This window comes from Gloeophyllum trabeum (assembly GCF_000344685.1).
Source record: "Gloeophyllum trabeum ATCC 11539 unplaced genomic scaffold GLOTRscaffold_00006, whole genome shotgun sequence".
NCBI lineage: Eukaryota > Fungi > Basidiomycota > Agaricomycetes > Gloeophyllales > Gloeophyllaceae > Gloeophyllum > Gloeophyllum trabeum.
Genome location: NW_006920415.1, coordinates 228,011 through 245,469, shown reverse-complemented (window position 1 = coordinate 245,469; position 17,459 = coordinate 228,011). Strand labels below are relative to the sequence as shown.

The window sequence follows — 17,459 nt, the reverse complement described above, 5'->3', positions numbered from 1 at the left end:
AAAGCGCCGCCGAGCCTGACGATGATTCTGGAGACGAACAGTTGTAGAAACTGGACAGGTCGAATTGAACCAACTTGTCGGATAGGAAAGGAAGCGGTGAGCTGGAAGATGATGTGACTGGCGATGATCGCTCTTCAGCTGGAGTCGGAGATGGACCGGTGCTGATGGGTTCCATCATCAGCGGTTGGAATGCATCCTGCTGGGATATGGTAGAGAGAGACTGATAATTATTCGTATTGCATGAGAAAGACGGTGTAAGGCGATTCTGGAACGGTATGGAGGAATAGTCTGCAGCACAGCTGAGGATGGCGCCTATAACCTGGATGTGAACGATCATACCGTCATGTTGGATTCCATCGGCATTCAGAGACATGCTGTTGGCCAGCCATTCAGCCATGTCGTCAGTATGATTTTGCGCTTGAGATTGTATGTTCATGGCTAAACCCTTTGATAAGCACCTAGAGCATACAAAAAATAGAAAATACATTACCAGAGATTTGATTTATGCTGGTTCCGAAGGCTTGTTCGAGGGCTTCGGAGAAACAGTACTCGAGACCTTGATGAGGCAAATCTTGTCCAACCTCGACGGTGCCTGGGTTGGTGGAAGCGAGGGGCACCCTCTCTTCGTGGTTTGGAGGGGAATGAAACAGGCCCGCGACGGTAGCTGAAGAATAACACTCACTGCGATCGTGGTTCGTCCCGTTTACTGCTGTTGGCTGCGTTGACAAGGGTGTGGAAGGGAAGACGGACAAGATAAGTGAGTTGCCCTGTTGCACAAGAGCAAAGTTGATGTGAAGATCGTTGGTCCAATATGTTTTAGCGCTGACAGCGTCAATCTCTGATAAGGGCGACACTCGAACCAGCAATATTCCATCCGGGGCGAAGGTATCAAAGGTAAATGAAAGCCGGGACTCGCAGAGATCTGTAAGGGGGACGGCGACGGGCATCAGGGCTTGCAATTGCCTTTGGGCATCCGATCGTGGCCTGCGTAGTTATGTATGTCGGGGCATCGGAATCAAGCTCCGTCATCGCTTCTAACCTTGTCCTGGAGTATCGGCAGAAGCCTGCCAGTGAGTGGTATTCGGTGGTTTGCGTTTCATCAACAGGGTGACAGAATCCGGTTGGATCCACCGCCTGGTTCCTGATACCGCGCTGACCACATTCTCTTCTACAGGAATGGCCCGGGGACGCACAGCAATCCGTGCAAAGCGGAAAATAACTTCCTGACTGCACCGCTGGGTAAAATCAGTGATGAATCCCACGGTAATAGATATGCCACTCCGACGAATTTGCGGTTCCGCGAGTGCCTATATGCATGGTCTTGCGAGCTCCAATCCAAATCGGAGTTGAAGTTGTCCCACACGCAGACCAAGTCCCCGGAGATACGTGCTGCCAACCCTAACCATAAACACACTGATCCCGATATCCTCAATCCCTTCCCCGTGGAAGCTGCCAGCTCCATGGACGCCACATGCAAACTCGGCATGTCCGTCTTTCAGAATCCAATGTTCGTCGGTCCGTTAGCTCTTAACACATACAGTCGAGTCTGTGAAACCCCATACCGGTCCGTGGACCTAAAAAGATATGGATTATCACAGATTATGGGTTACTCTGTGACAGCGTGTGACACTATAGTGAACGTGACACGGCCTCGTCGTCGGTAAGTCCCGACTATTGCTCGCGTGTGGGACACCAACGAAACGACAATTTGCACTCACTTTGGGACGAGGTTAGGATATGAATGGCATTTTATACCATAGATGACCATAGTGACACTGATTTATAGGTCAAAATCCCCCATTATGTGCTAATACTATACCAGATTATGGGTTATGATCACCTAAAACTCATGGATTATTGGGTATAACAGACTTATGGCTTTAAAATGGGAACCGACTGCATGGACACCAAATCCTATGGGTTATTGCAGGTTATGGGTTATGAGAGGTATGGGTTCTGACAGACTCGACTGTACCTCGGGAGTGGTTTAGTCCTTCCGGATTGAGTAAATATATATCAATACAATGAGAGAGAAGTGTTGCGCACGCGGTTCCAGACCTAGACTTCGTAGCATGGGATTGAGCTAACCGTCAGCATGATTCTCCTGCTGCCATTGGAGCTGCCTTTGCTCCGGGGCGAGTTAACTTATGAAGGGAAGTTCCATAATCGCAGGGACTTGAGAAAGTACGGGCGCAGTAGATGGCTTCGAGCGACGGCTTACTTGCCCGTATTCCTCCGCACCAGTCCAGTGAATAGAGACGCGTTCACGGCGCTCGCTAAGAATGATATTAGGTTTGGATGCAACACACTCGACCCGAAATAGGATCTGCTTCCTCGAGGAGACACGAGCATTAATCCGAAGAGGAGCTGGACAATTTTCGTTTCAATGGACGTAAATCCCTCTGGAAAGAAACACTTAAGATCGTGATTTATAAACAAGACGGTACCGTTAATGTGCTGGTGCTCCATGCATCTCTGATGACAATCTGTCGGTGCTGTTATATCTCCGGGTGCGTGTAAGTGACAGCTGGGCGAGACCATTCACTGCTGATCGTTTTGGTCTGGCTCTTGCACATCCGAACGCGGACCTTAATAGAAAAATAGAATGAGGTGATAGCAAAGTTGGCTCAGCTTTGCGACAGCCTTGATCCCGATTATCTCAATAACTCTATCGATCTAGATACCCCAGCTTTCCCAGTCAGTCTCTCACTTACGATGTCGTTCATAGGAACGTTGATGTAATCGAAGACATCCAAATGACGTTGAGAATTATCCTACCATAGGTTAATTGCGCGACTACGACCGTACTGACCACAAGGTACGGATTACGGCCATTGCCAGCAACACTGGCCAGCGGTCGGGAGAGGACTCCGTCCGTCAGCTTTTTTTTCAGCGTCCCTAAGCCTGGCTTGGCGGCGCTATAGTAAGTCGGAAATACATGACCTTGCAGCTGCTGCAGAAGAGAGGCTGTACCTTGAACTTCATAAGAGATGGTTATCTAGATAACATGAGAACGGAACAGTTGAATCGGGCTCACGTGCGACCAGGATAAGGCGATCCTGCATCTTTCAATGGGGTTTATACTTAGTGTTTCCAAGCCGTTGGCTACCGTGACCAACTCACCGAGCCTGTCAAGTCATGCGATCGGGTTCGCTCCACCTTCGCTGTCGAGGAGCTAGTAGAAGTTCTTCTTCACTACCTTCCAGAAGAGTTCATAACCCTCATAAACAGGGGGAGTTGCCGTACTCCTCGGAGGAGATAGCTTCAATGGCGGTCCTATCATGATCCAAAGATGCTACACACAGGTATATTCGAGGTTTGTCCGAGGGCCCGTGCTGCGGGTGATCTCCTACGTACTATCTTGGAAGATTGCATCGTATAGGTCGGCATGTGTTGCAATTGCGGCAGTCTGTAGCTGCGAAGTCGTGCTATGCCACTGGCACTGCTCACCACCGTCGTGGATATTGCACTTGTGCGCACGCTTTGATCGCTCGTGTATAGCCACTCAGCGTTTGCCTCTGCCGTTGTACGCGCTGATCGTAAATCCTCGGACCTACAACGTCAGAGAAGAACTCCACCCGTCGTAGCGCCGAATATGGTCAGATTCACTCTAATAGAGTACACACAGCGGATCGTACCGAAGAAGTAGTTCTTTTCACTTGGCTTCATGCCTGCTTGAGGATAACATTGATGCAGACTCAGATGCGCAGGGTCTGCGAGGCGTTCGTGGAAACTCTTGTCTCTCAGATAGCTGATCTTGAGGCTGTAGTCTGACCATGCACTTTCGACTTAGACTTGGATTTTGGTTTTGATTCAGAAGCCGCGGTCGCCGGACGGCAAGTTTGAGATACACGTGGCACGTGCTATATTAGGCGCCTAGGACTGCCCACTGCCAAAGGACAAATTGCATCCTCACGCACTCAATGAAGTATGGAAAGGGCTACCAATGATAAAGCAGCAGCTTCCCGAGTCCCACAAGAGTCGGCGTGGTTGTCGTCCGAAGGGTCTTCGGATGAAATAACGGGTCAGTACCGTGAGTATCGGAGATGTGGAGGTCGAAGTAACAAGAAGCACTCAGATACTTACGACTCCGGAACTTCTGACTCTGAGCCGAGTGAATCGGATGAGGAGTCTGAAGGCGACGAATCCGCTGATGATCAAGATAGTCCAGTCTCTCTGAAGGACACGGAGGTGACTGACGGCGACTTTGAGTACTTGCTGTTCCCCGGTCGGACCAAGGCAGTGGCTGAACACATTTTTTCAGTCGCCTGGTGGAGAGTCTGCGCCAGACCGACGTTGGCTCCGACACTTCAGGCTTATTAACTAAAGTATGGGACTTCAATGCCGAACAGCAGGATGCCGAGTTTAAGGACGACCTGCGGGCTGCTTCTGGTGTAGGTCGAGTAAAGAAGAAGGTCTGCGCTTCTCCGCCGATACACCCTTCCAGAAGACCCACGATAATTAATGTATCGGTTTCTTCAGCGAGGCCGACGAATTGGACCGGTGCTGTCCCAGCAGGTGAAGTCCCTGATTGGGGACGGCAACCAGGCCTATGTCGATAATGACCTCAAGGAATCCATCCGAATTATGCTGGAGGTCATACGTATTGAGCCGAGGGCTGCCTCCGCTTGGTCTGTACTTGCACAATGTCATGAAGACTTGGGCGAGATGCAGAAGGCACTGCAGCTGCGTATCATGGCAGCACATCTGTTGCATGACCCCGAATTGTGGGAGCGGCTTGCGGCACAATCAAAGTTAGTGATATATTTTCTATGGGCTTGATCTCTTCAAATAACGATTGTCCCGACCAGGCAGCTAGGGTACAACGAACAGGCGATATATTGTTATCGTAAATTGTACACCTTGGACCCAACTAACGTCAAAGCCCTCCTCGACCGCGCCTTCATCGCGAAGGAGATCGGTGACCTGCGGACGGTGAGGAGTAGCCTTTGCTCTATAATTATATCCTGACTATCCATTCCTCTCCATAGGCGCGCCACTCCCTTCTGACAGTGTTAAAACATATGCCCCATGACCTGGGGGTACTCAAAGAATTGCGGCCCATCCTAATCGAAACCTCTGACTTATCAACGTGCGCCTCTCTTTTCCAGTCCGCATTCGAACACTATCAGTCCGTGTTCCCGTCCGGGCATACCATCGATCCCGAGAGTGGTGCCCCCATTCCGGGAGGAGGCTTCGACATGATGGACCTCTTCGTTCTCGCCGACCTGTACAATACGAGCACCTTGGCTCAGTACGAGAAAGCCGTCCAGGTCATCAAGAGAGGTTGTCGCTGGCTGCAAGGCAGACTGCAACAGAGGTACTGGGACATGTGTGAGGATGACAGGGAATACGATGTGGATCCTGTAACAATGCCGCACTACGATTTTGTACGCGACGGCGAACCAAGGCCTGGAATGTATCCTCTTGACGTCAACGCGAGACATCGTCTGGCTGTCGCTCGAATAAAGATGGGAGATCTTGAAGAAGGGAAAGTCAGTCGACGTTTTGGTCTTTTATTGCCTTTGCAAGATCCTCACGAATTTTACATCCTATCGACCAGATGCATGCGAACATTATTTTGTCTGAAGATATAATGGACTACGCTCCGCTATTTGCCGAGATTGCGGACGCGTATTTCGAGCGTGAACTGTATGCTGAAGCTAGACATATATACGAACAACTCGGCGCGGACGCAAGTGTATGTCGAATGTCTTCCTATCCTTTGGAGAACCCCGAGGTTGACGTCCACGTCTTTCAGACAAGTAGTTTGTACGTTCTTTTGCAGGCTGCAGCCTGCCGTCGTATGCTGGGTGATTTGAGGGAAGCGGCAGAGGTCTACCATCATGGTAGGTTTCGCGCTGCTCCATCGAAACCACTCAATAACAGCTGACCACGTGGAAGTTATTCTCGCGGATCCTCTAAACAATGATGCCAAGATGAAATTGGCAGAGATATATGAAGTGTTGAATGAGCCTAGAAAAGCTCTTGACTTGGTGCACCAAGGCAAGTATAGCCGTAATGCCGGACTCGAAGAACGCTCATGGTACCCTACGTAGTGATTGACTCCCGTCGCAGGGTATATCGCCCCAATCGCCCAGATGATGAGCAGGGTACCCCTGCTCCTGGTTCTTCCCTTTTCGAAGAGAAATCACGTGGAAGAACGAAAACTGCACCTTCGAAATCAAAATCAGGATTGACTGCTGCGCAGGTTAAAGCGCTCGAAGATCAGAAGGAGAGGGAAGCCTTAAGAGCGTATTCGCGGATAAAGGATCTGTGGCCGGGAATGATGAAAGGAGATGAGGCATCCGAACGGGAATGGCTGTTAGAGGCGGAAAAACTTGTGGAGACCTTCCGAGAGACCAGAAACCTGTTCTTAACAACGAAGGTCAACTTCCACGACGCTTTCTAAGTGACCCCTTGCTCATTCGCCGCATAGCACAATCCATTTCAAGGGATGTTCCGTCAACGCCGTCCATCAAAACGGTCCAACGAAGCCGAGGAGGACAATATGGCGTCGCGACTGCAGCTTGAGCTCGGTCGGCATACGCACAAGTATCATTGTCGTGCGCAAGCTAACTTGCGTTTCTAGAGAGCGAGCAGTTGTCGCAGAAGACTAAGGATACACGCGGAAAAGTGAACGCCTTTCGAGGAGTGTCATTTGATGAATGGCTACAGTTGTTCATGCAGGCAAGTTCTGCTAGTGACGGGTTTTAGTCATCGACATAATACTCGTCCTTTGTAGTTCGCATTCCTTCTCACTAACCGTGGCCAGTACACCATCGCGGAAGAAGTGCTCCGGCATATATTATACTCAAATGCCTATCAAGAACCGTCTGTGAAGGATACAATCAGATTGGCTATAATAGGTTCGTCCCGTTCCAAAGTTCTAAAATAACTTGTCTTTATGGTAGTATCATAGCGTGTGCCATTCGTGCCGGTCAATTTTCCGTAGTAGTGGAACAGTGTCGTCGGCTAATCAACATACATCAATTCAACAATGAACCGTTCCGACTCCTCTGTGCCACACTAGCAAGTGGCTTGCCACAGACCGACGCCTTCATCGTATCCACTCTACAGAAACATATCCTGAGAGACTTGAAGATCCACGATACCGCGGTCAAGAACAGGGATGCACTTAAGTGGAACGTAGTCAGCCACCGGTGGACTATGGCTTCTGCAGGTTCAAGCAAGACAGATGATGGGGACGAAGGAGTGGATGACGATGCTGCTGAGTTTGTCCGAGGTGCAAGCATAACGACTACAAGCTCGGACAGCGCCAAGCCGCCCTATCCGACCACACACAACCCCATGATTGTTGGTATATACGGTCAAATTTGTTGCGCTGCCAAGAGTTATCAAAGTGCCATATGTATGTTCAACCTCCCTTCAGCATGTTCACGTTTAACCATCATTTCAGTCTACTTACAACATGCTTATGACTATTGCCCGTATGACCCCCTCATTTGCCTTACTCTGGCGGTGGCTTCGATAGGTCGTGCTATGCAAAGGCAAGCGGACAACCGACACCATCTAGTGGCGCAGGTGAGGCAAGTCGGGCAAGATCGATTCGATCATGTATTCAGTTCTTCTTCACAGGGCTTAGCATTTCTGTCGAGGTACCGCACGCTGCGCACTAACTTGTCGCCTAATTTGTTGGACGAGGTCGAGTTCAACTTTGGCAGGGCCTTCCAACAACTAGGTAGGAACTGCACCATGCTTGCCTTCTTCGCCTTTGGTTAATGCAAGGCTACAGGGCTTCACTCGCATGCGGCTCGACATTATGAGCATGTCTTAGCCCTTTCCGAAGATAAACGGGTCCGGCACGAGGTATGTGCCAGACTCCCGAAGAATGTCCTGTATGCGTGACCTTGTGCTAGGATATTGGAATAGCGCGCGAAGCTGCGTATAATCTCTCGTTGATATACGCGACTACGGGTGCGACCCCGCTGGCACAAGCTCTTTACCAGAAGTGGCTTTCCTTGTGATCATGCCAGCTGTATCTCCATTTCTTGTTGACGGCAACTGTAGGTAACTTCGACCGCTTTCCTATTATGATTAAGACAAATCTTCAGTCTCCGGTGACGCATCGTTCCTCGTCAGCGACAGCAGGACCTACAAGGTATCACGATCAACCAGCCAATCAAACTATGGGTCTGTTTGTGGGTGTTGTCTATCAAGGGGCGGACATAGAACATAGATATGGCCGTCTTTGGTATAGTACTCTCATCTCTGGCATGATATCCCCACCCTTCCCCTGTCGTTTCCTGCAATCCAATAATATCCTGGGCAGTTGGCGACACCTCTCATGATTCACGGATCCAACTGATAATGACAGAAAGGGACCTTACGCGGTAGGCCGACGTCTCAGCATGACACATGCCACTGACAAGGTCGATCACGTCCCCTTCAGAGTTCGGCGTCTCCCCGGATACTCTATCGTCTAGGTTTCAACGGAGAGAAATGCTACTGCACGTCTTTATCTGCCCTTATACTCAGCCTCTGACTTATCGGGGGGGTGGCTGTTCGCAAAAGTCTGGTGGATATCTGGTTCTGGTATTGTTTTGGTGTCGTAACCATCACAATGGCTAACACGACATTGTGGGCCATTGTGAGTGCTCCGGTTATAACCACTAGCATGCGGGATTGGAGGAATACTAACGGCTGAGGGGGGGGGGGGGGGGCTCTAAAGCCTCCATGCACATACTTACCGCTTTCTCGAATGTCCCTTCGAATGTAACTTGATGTCCGCCTCCACCATCATGGAATATCGCGAGGACATGAAGGTGCGTGCTAAACCGGTCATGGCTCTTTCTGTCTCATCACTAATGAACCAATTGCTAGCACCCGTGCTGCCGGGCATCTTGATTAGTTCCGAAGGGGGGCGCTTACGGAAAGGCGAATTCTCCGTAATATCACATGGACTGCCGTTCTATCCTACTCTCCTCGATAAGCGAAGTAACCCAGCTAACATCCTTGAATGCTCACATAGATAGAGCACGGGTTGTTCCGCGTTAGGGCATATAAAGTTAGGTGAGATTTATTGGACTGCCGGACTGAACCACGAGCGCTCTGTCCTACTAAGCATGTTGTCTCTCACATCCCACATCGCGACTTCATTCTTGACTCTGCTGACAGGACTCACGATATCGCTTGTTGTGTGCGTTCTTTCTGCTTCGAGCATAGAAGTAATCCATCGCCTGACCTATCCAGTGCACGAGTCATTAATCGACTTTTCTGGTCGCCTCTTTCCCGCTTTCCTGGACCCCGTCTTGCAGCGACAACCAACATTTGGCAAGCTTTTAAAGGGGGCCAAGGAACCATTAGCAGAGACCTTCGCGCACTGCACGTCAGAACAGGTTACCGGATCCTGAGATACGGTCCGAACCATCTGAGCTTCTGGGAGTCAGTTGTAGTTATTTGCTCCATTTATCGATTTTCTATTGATGGTTGTCGTTTAGTCCTGATGCCTACAAGGTAAGTCTACCGAACCATTTCTGGGGACCGTAGTGACACGTCATCCAACAGGAAATTTATGTCAGTCAAAGATTCCCGAAGTATCCCAAATTCTACTCAGGATATCAGGTGTGTAAGATCATCCATCTCTCAAAGAGTTCAGATAACCTGTCTGCCTCTAGATGCCTCACGGCTCGGACAGCCTTTTCACGACGATCTCTAATTCAGCTTCGCTTGCTCGCCGCCGACAGCTAATGCCCTCCCTCTCCCGCCAATCAGTGATGGCGACGGAACCGTTATTTCACGAGCAACTAGCGATCTTCGTCTCTAAGCTCACAAATATGGCCCATGAGCGGCGGACCATAAGTCTATTGATGGCCTTCAGGTGCTTGACTATCGATGTCATATCCCTATACGCTTTTGGGCGGAGCATTGGTACAATGCAGTCAGAGGCGTTCGATTCTCCGTTGTTGCGGAGTTTCGATAAGTACGTAGAAGGCCTATACTACGTGAGTTTCAGGCGTGACTCGTAGATCTGGGGTTAACGAACAGGACAGAGATCTACATATCCTCAAATCGTCAAAATATTGGATCATCTCCCATCTATACTACAGCCTGCGTGTCTGCGAGGATATTCGTGAGTTGATGATTGCGTCTTGATGCTACACCCCAAATGGACATATTTTATTAGAACAATGAAGATGGTACGTTGCCAGTGCCTCGCGCGGCCGGATGGCAATTGTAACAGAAACAAAATTCCAGCTCTCCCGCAATGCTTTGACCGAGTATCGGTGTCAGAAAAGAGACGTGCGTGTAGTTCCTACTTCACGTGGGCTTCGCTCACGAGGCCAGTGGCCCCAGTACAAGTATCCTGTGTTGTTCGCCAAACATGTTGGACAGGGATCAGGTCTGACGGATGACGAACTGTGCTCGGACGCTCACACGATGGTCAGCGCTGGCTCGGATACCGCGGGTGTGTTTTTGCTTTTCCTCCAAGCCTTAAGTCTGTATCTTGAGATTGTGGTCGCTTCATTTCAGGTCTTACTCTCGCTCTCGGAATATTTTATATATACAAGAATTCTGAGATACGAAAGCGTCTTCATAACGAACTAGGAGCTGCATATCCCCACAGCAGCGATGTTCTCAAGGCACATTGGGCTGACCTTGAGAAACTGCCTTTCCTTTCCGTGAGTCGACTCGCCTTGAGTGGAACCCGCTCATGACCGATGTAAGCCTCCTTAGGCTTGCGTATATGAAAGCCTCAGGATTGCGGTGCCTATCGGAGGAGATCTTCCACGAGTTGTCACCGGTGGTGATTGGCAATTCAAGGGTATTAGAATTCCTGCCGGCGTAAGACGACTGCATTGGCGGCTGCTAGTAGGCCGATCACTGATATAGCCAAATAGACTGTGGTTTCATCGAGTGCAAACGCAGTTAATCTCAATGGAGACATATTCCCAGAACCTCAGCGCTTCATACCTGAAAGGTGGTTAGACGAGCAGGGTCGCTTGTCAAACGCTAAGGAGACATGGCTAGTAAGGTAAGCATCTGGCGTTTCCGACGGTTGCTACGCCTCAACGGACACTTTCAGCTTCAGCAAGGGCCCGAGGGCTTGCATCGGACAGAATATGGGTGCTTACACTGCTATGCCGACTCCCTATTCTACGCTCATTTTTATCTCCCCTAGCAGCAATGGCTGAGCTTTATATCTTCATGGCAGCAGTTGTTCGTCTGTTTGAGGCCGAAATACCCACAGACAAGGACCGCATCGACCTACTTGAGCAGTGAGCACCTTTCCTTGTCCAGTGCATGCCATCTCACGAATCGTCAATAATTTTTACTTGGCCTAGCTACGGATCAGTGCCCGTTGGATATGACTGCCCGGCGATCTTCCACCGTATCGCCGAGACGATTGACTAATATCGAGGTCGGTACCATGTCCCCAAAGTAGTCGCTTCACGTAGTATCTCGAAGTACTTAACAACTGTAACATGCATCGTCTCCTTGCATTACTCTGCTATGTATGTATCAACATCTGTGAGCTTCAGGAGGAACGCGAATCGATTGTCACCTGCCAGAGGTAGCCAGGAAATGCGATTTCGGGCGAATCATCAACCACCCAGGTGGTTTATATGTATCAAAGGGACATACTATACAGTACTTCAGCAACTAGCAGGTTACCGATACTGATCATGGAAGTGTATAAACTACAACAGTTGGAGGCGGGGCTTTTGATCTAGGAGCTCGGACGTATGTACACCTAATACTAAGTGATTGAATGGCATGAGTCAGACTACTGAGGAAATCCTTTCGTGAGTATCGAGTCCGGCGTCGTCATCACGCACCGTACTCCCACTCGTCTTCATCCTCGTCCTCATCGTCGTCTTGCCAGACGGCGTCGTCATCAACGAGCGGGCGCTCCGCCTGGTGCTTCTCCACAGCAAGCCGCACCTCGTGCCACTTATCCCTCTGGCCGGACCACACAACGCGGTCCACTTCGGTCCCCACCACCCACTCGAGATTCGGGAATATATCCAGCAGTACCGCCGCGACGACAGCCGAATTCTGAATGAACGACTCGCCGACATATATCGAGGTGATCCGCTTGTCCGCCGGCATCTCGGGCCGCCGCACAACGTCCAGGACTCGCTGGCGTTCCTGCGAATAGGAGGAGGTCAGGCGGGCGTCGAGGGGGAGCGAGAGGTGAGCGAGTTTGGGGCAGTTGAGGACTAAAAAGGCTAGGCCGCCAAGCGTGATCTTCGTCTGTCGAGGCAGACCCTTGTATACACCAAAGTGCAGCGACCGAAGTCCAGGCCATGCGGATGTCAGTGAAGTCAGGATAGAATCGTCGATGTCGAAGCCGCATTGGACATGCATCCTGAGATGACGGAGCGCCACGAAGGCTCGTAGAGGGTGCAATGCCGTACCTGAGATGATGTACTCTTCTCGCAGGATGGCGTCGGAAGGCAGGCGCGCAGGGTTCTGCAGGAGACAGAGATGGCGCAGGGAGTCGTGGGACAGCCTCAGTTTCGTAGACAGATCGGCGACAAAAGATCCTACAGACTCCGGGTCAGCGTATTCTCGTACGGAGAAATAGGCGTGTGTAAGTATGCAGTGTTGTAGGAGGTCGAGCATGTTCGCGCATTCGGACAAGCGGTTAAAGGCAAAATTGACGCGTCGGAGGGAAGGGAAAGGATTCTGGGCGGTAGGAAAGCTGCTTCGGCTTCCAACGAAGGTGGCCGTGTTATTGAAGTCTAGCTGGAGATCTTCTAAATGGGGCAGGCAAGACAGGGCAGGTGATATTTGCGCAGCAAAGGGAGCATTGCACGAGAAGCTCTTGAGACTCTTGAGTTTGGGAACGAGTCGACCTACCGCAAGGTAGACTGATTCGGTGATAGCAGCTCCATATAGGCAGAGAGCAAGTTTCTCAAGCGCGCTGCAAGCGTCAACGAGATAATTGAGGAAGGGTCTGGTGTGGGCTTCTGGACAGACACTTGTGACGTGCAGAGACTTCAAGCAGGGAGTAAGCAGCCAGTATATCATGCGAAGCTTGTTCGGCGTCTCCGCGATCCAGCGCAGATGAAGGAGGTTAGGCAGGATCGAGAGCCAGTGGCGCTCGTGTGAAATTTTGGGAGGATATAGGTGAGGCAACTGGGAGAACAGTGATTGCTGAAGACCATCCATCATCGGCGAAGTTGTGAAAAGTGATCTCACAAAACCCGCATAGTAATTGAAGCGGTCCATGTCAGACATCTGCATGGGCCGTCTCAGCGTCTGCAGGCCGTGTTTAGTAAAGCGGCGAGCTCTCGTTGGGTAATTGAGGCTCACAATGGATCCTCGGTCTTGCGACCATAAATCTAAAGGTAGACATTGGATCAGCGGGTTCAAGTCCGTCAGCTCTCGCCACAGCACGCTGAACGCGGGCGCTTGGAATGCTCTGCATGTCCGCGCAAGGTTTGCAAGCGTAGGCGGACCGTATTGGTCCGATGTAGTTACGTGTTCCAGTACTTCCATCAGGATTTCCGTGACCAGGAGACACCTGGGAACGTTCGCTGGCGTATCCATGTACATAACAGGTGTATATTCCAGCTCCATAGCGGCTAGAGAATTCATGGCAATCAACGTGCAGTTCCGAGGGAAGACCTTACGAAGGCCGACGGGTACGTACCGAGCACGGACATAACCCTGCTACAGACTTGAAACCAGTAATTGCTGGCTAGTATAAATTCCTCGCACAAACCTGCGTGTCCTGAATGAGTGGTAAAGACAAGGTGGACAACCTCAAGGTATGACGCGCTGATGCACATTGGCGTAGCGATATTTATAGCGCTCGGCGCTTCCCCCGAGCAAGCGCGGATTCAGGCGCTGAAGCTCTGAGCGCTGGAGCTTGCGTTCCAGTCACCGGTCCAAGCGATGGTCGAAACGGAACGTTGTACTCCATGACGGTAAAGCAACCATGCAAAGATTAACCACTAATTTTTAGAGGTTAATCAACCAAGACGAACTATAAGGCATACGATAGTGAGTGTAGTCTAAGATGGACCCGAGGTTTGAATTATGATCGGCACATGTACAATCGACGGACCAAAACATAATCAAGTACATTGCCACCCACCCACGAAATCCGAACTCCAAATAACCTATACATCGTTATATACCTATAAAAACATATCCGTCCAACACTACAGATCGTTATACTTCTTCACTGCAACCACAGCGACTCCATCAAAGTTTGCCATTCGCAGCTGGTTTCGGTATGTCGAGCTTCATACCTGCCTCGATCGTCTTACGCTTCTCCTCGCTATACGGTGGATAGCGGAGGGCGAAGTGAGGCTCGTAGCTGTCAGGTGCGAACGGCGCTTAGTGCGGATAATGGGCGGAAGGTATGTGGCTCGAAGGCTTACTCGTAGGGCACGTCAATGGAGGAACGAAGATGCGTGAAGCCGTCGTAACTGTACTTCATGATCTGGTACCCGTCTGGCGGAAAATCCTGTCAGAACTGAGAGAGAACATATTGGGTGAGACCAACGTACAACCAGACTCCCCAATACCACCGAAGGGTATCTCGTTCACTGACGGCAGTCAACGATGTACAGCAGTAAATACTGAACGTGGGACGTACCAGCAAGTTGTTGGAATGTGTCATTGAACACGAGGTTTCCACTCATGGTTTCAGCGATGACTGCCAGCACGATGAACACCTTAGAGAAACGAGTGGCACAACGTCACTCACGTCTATCCTTTACTTCTTGCTTCTCTGTGAACGCGTAGATGACCAAAGGGTGGTCCCTGCTTCCCAGTCAGACAGCGCGCGACTATGATCGAAGCCGGCACGTACTTGGAATTCACATAGTTGATAGCTTCATTCAAGTCTTTCACAGGCACAATCGGCAAGAGCGGACCGAAGATCTCCCTGTCATAAGATTGAGCACCGAGGTCGCCTGTGAGAATAAAGAGTGTGATGACTTACTCCTCGAGCAAAGAATCTCCCTCTCCGACATCCTTGATTACAGTGGGTTCAACAGCCAGCTTACCATCCGACTTGCCACCCAATACAATCGTCCCCTTCGTCCGGCGGAGCATGTCCATAAGGCGAGCATAGTGCTGCCCGTTGACTATGCGCCCGAAAGACTCCGAATTGAGGGGTCCTTCGGGGAAGAACGACGCACAGTGCTCCTTCAGCGCGGCTACGAGCTCATCCTGCTTCTGCTCTGGTATCAGGACGTAGTCCGGGCACACGCAGATCTGCCCGGCGTTCGTGCACTTCCCGTAGAGGAGACGTTTCGCCGCGATCTTGATGTCGCACTCGCCGTCTATGATGACGGGTGACTTGCCGCCGAGCTCGAGTGTCACGGGCGTGAGGTGCTTGGCTGCGGCCGCTGCGATGATACGCCCAACCCGACCATTGCCAGTGTAGAAGACTTGAGAAGGCACATCAGCATCGATATTACACTCATACATTCGGAGGAGCGTACTGTGATCCCATTGCAACTCAAGGAGCTTTGTGGTCTCCATAACTCCCCCGTTTACCACCCTGTAGGCCTCCGGATCAAGGTATTTCGGCATTAGTTCTGCTAGGAGCTGAGCGTAGGCGGGGGCGATCTCGGACGGCTTCACCACAGCGGGGCATCCAGCTGAGATGGCGCCAATGAGAGGCTGTAAGGACAGAATCATAGGATAATTCCATGGCCTGTATACCAGTTTAGCCCGACTGCCCAGGAAGAATACCATAAAACTCACGCAATGATCAACACGACGCCCTTCGGTGTCTTATACAGCGTCGGCCGCCATGGCTTCTGCCAATCCGCCACCTCCGGGTGCTCTGGCTTCGCCCACTCTTCCAGCGCCTCCGCCGTCTTCAGCGTGCGCTCGATGAGCCCAGCGATCTCGCCCAGCCATGTCTCCATCCGCGGCTTCCCCAGGTCCTTGCCCATCGCCGTCATAAACGCCTCCTCGTTCTCGCGCGCCATCCGCGCGACCTGGTACAGCTGCTGCCGCCTCCATTCGAGCGGGCGTGCCTTGCCCGAGCGGAATGTCTTCTTCAGCGTCTCCCGGATCTGGGCAGATCAGTGAGGCCTCCGAAAATCCCTACTGCAGTTCACGTACCTGCGGAATCTCGTCGACGGGTGTGTGCAGGAGGGCAGACATGGTGGAACGGGGCAAGGGAATCTCGGTAGAGCCTTGGTCTACATTCCGTCTAGCTTGAATATATACGCGCCTCGGGCTCCATAGACGCACGAGATATTCATCCGCATCCCCCACGATCGTAGGTCCATTGTGAATTTATAGCCGATATGGTTGGTCAGCTTTGGAATCGATAGTCCGAAGTAAGAGCTGTGTACAGAACGGCCGTTCTCTCTTTGGTAGTCTGTTCGCAGTGGCCCAGCCGGCTTTTGATAAACAAGCAGGCACGGGTATCCCTATCAGACATCGCGACGGCCTAAACCGAAGTGAGTCGTGGCAAAACAACGTAGAAGAAAGCCTGGATCACGCTGAAGCAGCCTTGGAGAGGGAAGGCAGTAGGATTCGCACTTCCCAGAGCTTCGTTCGTCATGATGCACACGGATTCCAAATGCACGAATATCAGAATGCGATTTCTGACATATCCATTTATGGCAGTAGCGGTTACCGTTGCCGAGCAGGACCAGGTCGACTTTGAGCGTCGCGAGTTCGGATTGTGGCGTTGGGGTCTCTGTGGCGTGGATCTGTGACCTGTAGTCACATTTCCAGTAGCTAGACGTCTACCATATATAGTGTGACTACCGCCATACTTGGGTGGTACTGAAGGCAACTTCGAGGCCCAAGCAGGAAGCATTGTTCATTCAAGCCGTATTGAAGCTTCAACTAAGTAGCAGCTTCAATGGTGACATGTTCAATGTTTCTCTACATTGATGATACAAGTTGCCAGGAGATGAGACTGGTCACACTCAGATTTAGTAGTAGCCTAGGACATGTACTTAATTCACTGGCCAGTTTCTGATACCAACATATAGTCCACTGTCGTTAGCTATCCAACCTACTATAAAGTGCAATACATTGCTTCAAATAGCACTTTCCTCCACTGGAATTCTTGTTGGAGCCTTTGAGGGTACTTCACCAATGTACCTTGTTACCTTCCGACTCGGGATGCGTGTTAGAGAGTCACATCAATCCTGAAACACCACCACTCCTACAATTCCATGCCGAGTGTATACAAGCTATGACCGGACTACATGGTATTTCTAGATCTTCAACAACGAAGCAGAGTTGTCACTAGTACTTATACCATAGGCAGACCTTGGTAATATATAGTATTGCATAATTCATACAGAGAAGGGTGCTAATTACACATATACTGTACCAGACTATGTATATAGGCTCTCTCCATACTCTCTGACCTAATATAAGTGTACTTAGAGAGCTCATAGAAGTCAACAAGCATTAGCACAGGAGGAACTCGATATTTAGAGGTGGATGTCACTCTCTTCCATCACGCGGTGCCAGGACCCCGAGTGCAAGCCCGC

General features: G+C 50.7%; 5 protein-coding genes across 5 annotated transcripts; 3 read left to right on the top strand and 2 right to left on the bottom strand.

Annotated features, from left to right (window-relative positions):
* Positions 1–3,930: 3,930 nt before the first annotated feature.
* On the top strand, positions 3,931–7,988 carry GLOTRDRAFT_121133 (TPR-like protein; the record flags this gene model as incomplete). The annotated part of the gene is made up of 17 exons (XM_007867441.1): positions 3,931–4,211; positions 4,265–4,415; positions 4,483–4,754; positions 4,812–4,935; positions 4,992–5,495; positions 5,564–5,701; positions 5,789–5,849; positions 5,890–6,046; positions 6,079–6,388; positions 6,440–6,539; positions 6,593–6,690; positions 6,746–6,869; positions 6,923–7,372; positions 7,496–7,545; positions 7,600–7,702; positions 7,757–7,830; positions 7,881–7,988. The coding sequence occupies 17 exons, from the start codon at positions 3,931–3,933 to the stop codon at positions 7,986–7,988; spliced, it is 3,105 nt and encodes a 1,034-aa protein (XP_007865632.1).
* Positions 7,989–10,365: 2,377 nt separating this feature from the next.
* Positions 10,366–11,078, top strand: GLOTRDRAFT_9976 (cytochrome P450; the record flags this gene model as incomplete). The annotated part of the gene is made up of 5 exons (XM_007867282.1): positions 10,366–10,429; positions 10,495–10,643; positions 10,699–10,806; positions 10,863–10,996; positions 11,048–11,078. Coding segments are annotated over 5 exons (486 nt in total), but the record flags the coding sequence as incomplete, so codon positions are not given.
* A 70-nt stretch (positions 11,079–11,148) lies between these two features.
* On the top strand, positions 11,149–11,376 carry GLOTRDRAFT_128780 (uncharacterized protein; the record flags this gene model as incomplete). The annotated part of the gene is made up of 2 exons (XM_007867440.1): positions 11,149–11,240; positions 11,307–11,376. The coding sequence occupies 2 exons, from the start codon at positions 11,149–11,151 to the stop codon at positions 11,374–11,376; spliced, it is 162 nt and encodes a 53-aa protein (XP_007865631.1).
* Positions 11,377–11,793: 417 nt separating this feature from the next.
* Positions 11,794–13,714, bottom strand: GLOTRDRAFT_138446 (uncharacterized protein; the record flags this gene model as incomplete). Its single annotated transcript, XM_007867439.1, has 3 exons — positions 13,625–13,714; positions 13,285–13,556; positions 11,794–13,230 (listed from the first exon to the last, which is right to left on the bottom strand). Exons 1-3 carry the CDS (start codon positions 13,635–13,637, stop codon positions 11,794–11,796), a joined length of 1,722 nt encoding a protein of 573 aa, XP_007865630.1. The 5' UTR covers positions 13,638–13,714.
* A 258-nt stretch (positions 13,715–13,972) lies between these two features.
* On the bottom strand, positions 13,973–16,510 carry GLOTRDRAFT_110937 (NAD-dependent aldehyde dehydrogenase). Its single transcript, XM_007867438.1, has 10 exons — positions 16,063–16,510; positions 15,697–16,013; positions 15,432–15,646; positions 14,927–15,377; positions 14,795–14,869; positions 14,690–14,745; positions 14,579–14,638; positions 14,490–14,528; positions 14,361–14,433; positions 13,973–14,296 (listed from the first exon to the last, which is right to left on the bottom strand). The coding sequence occupies exons 1-10, from the start codon at positions 16,102–16,104 to the stop codon at positions 14,182–14,184; spliced, it is 1,443 nt and encodes a 480-aa protein (XP_007865629.1). The 5' UTR covers positions 16,105–16,510; the 3' UTR covers positions 13,973–14,181.
* Positions 16,511–17,459: the final 949 nt, after the last annotated feature.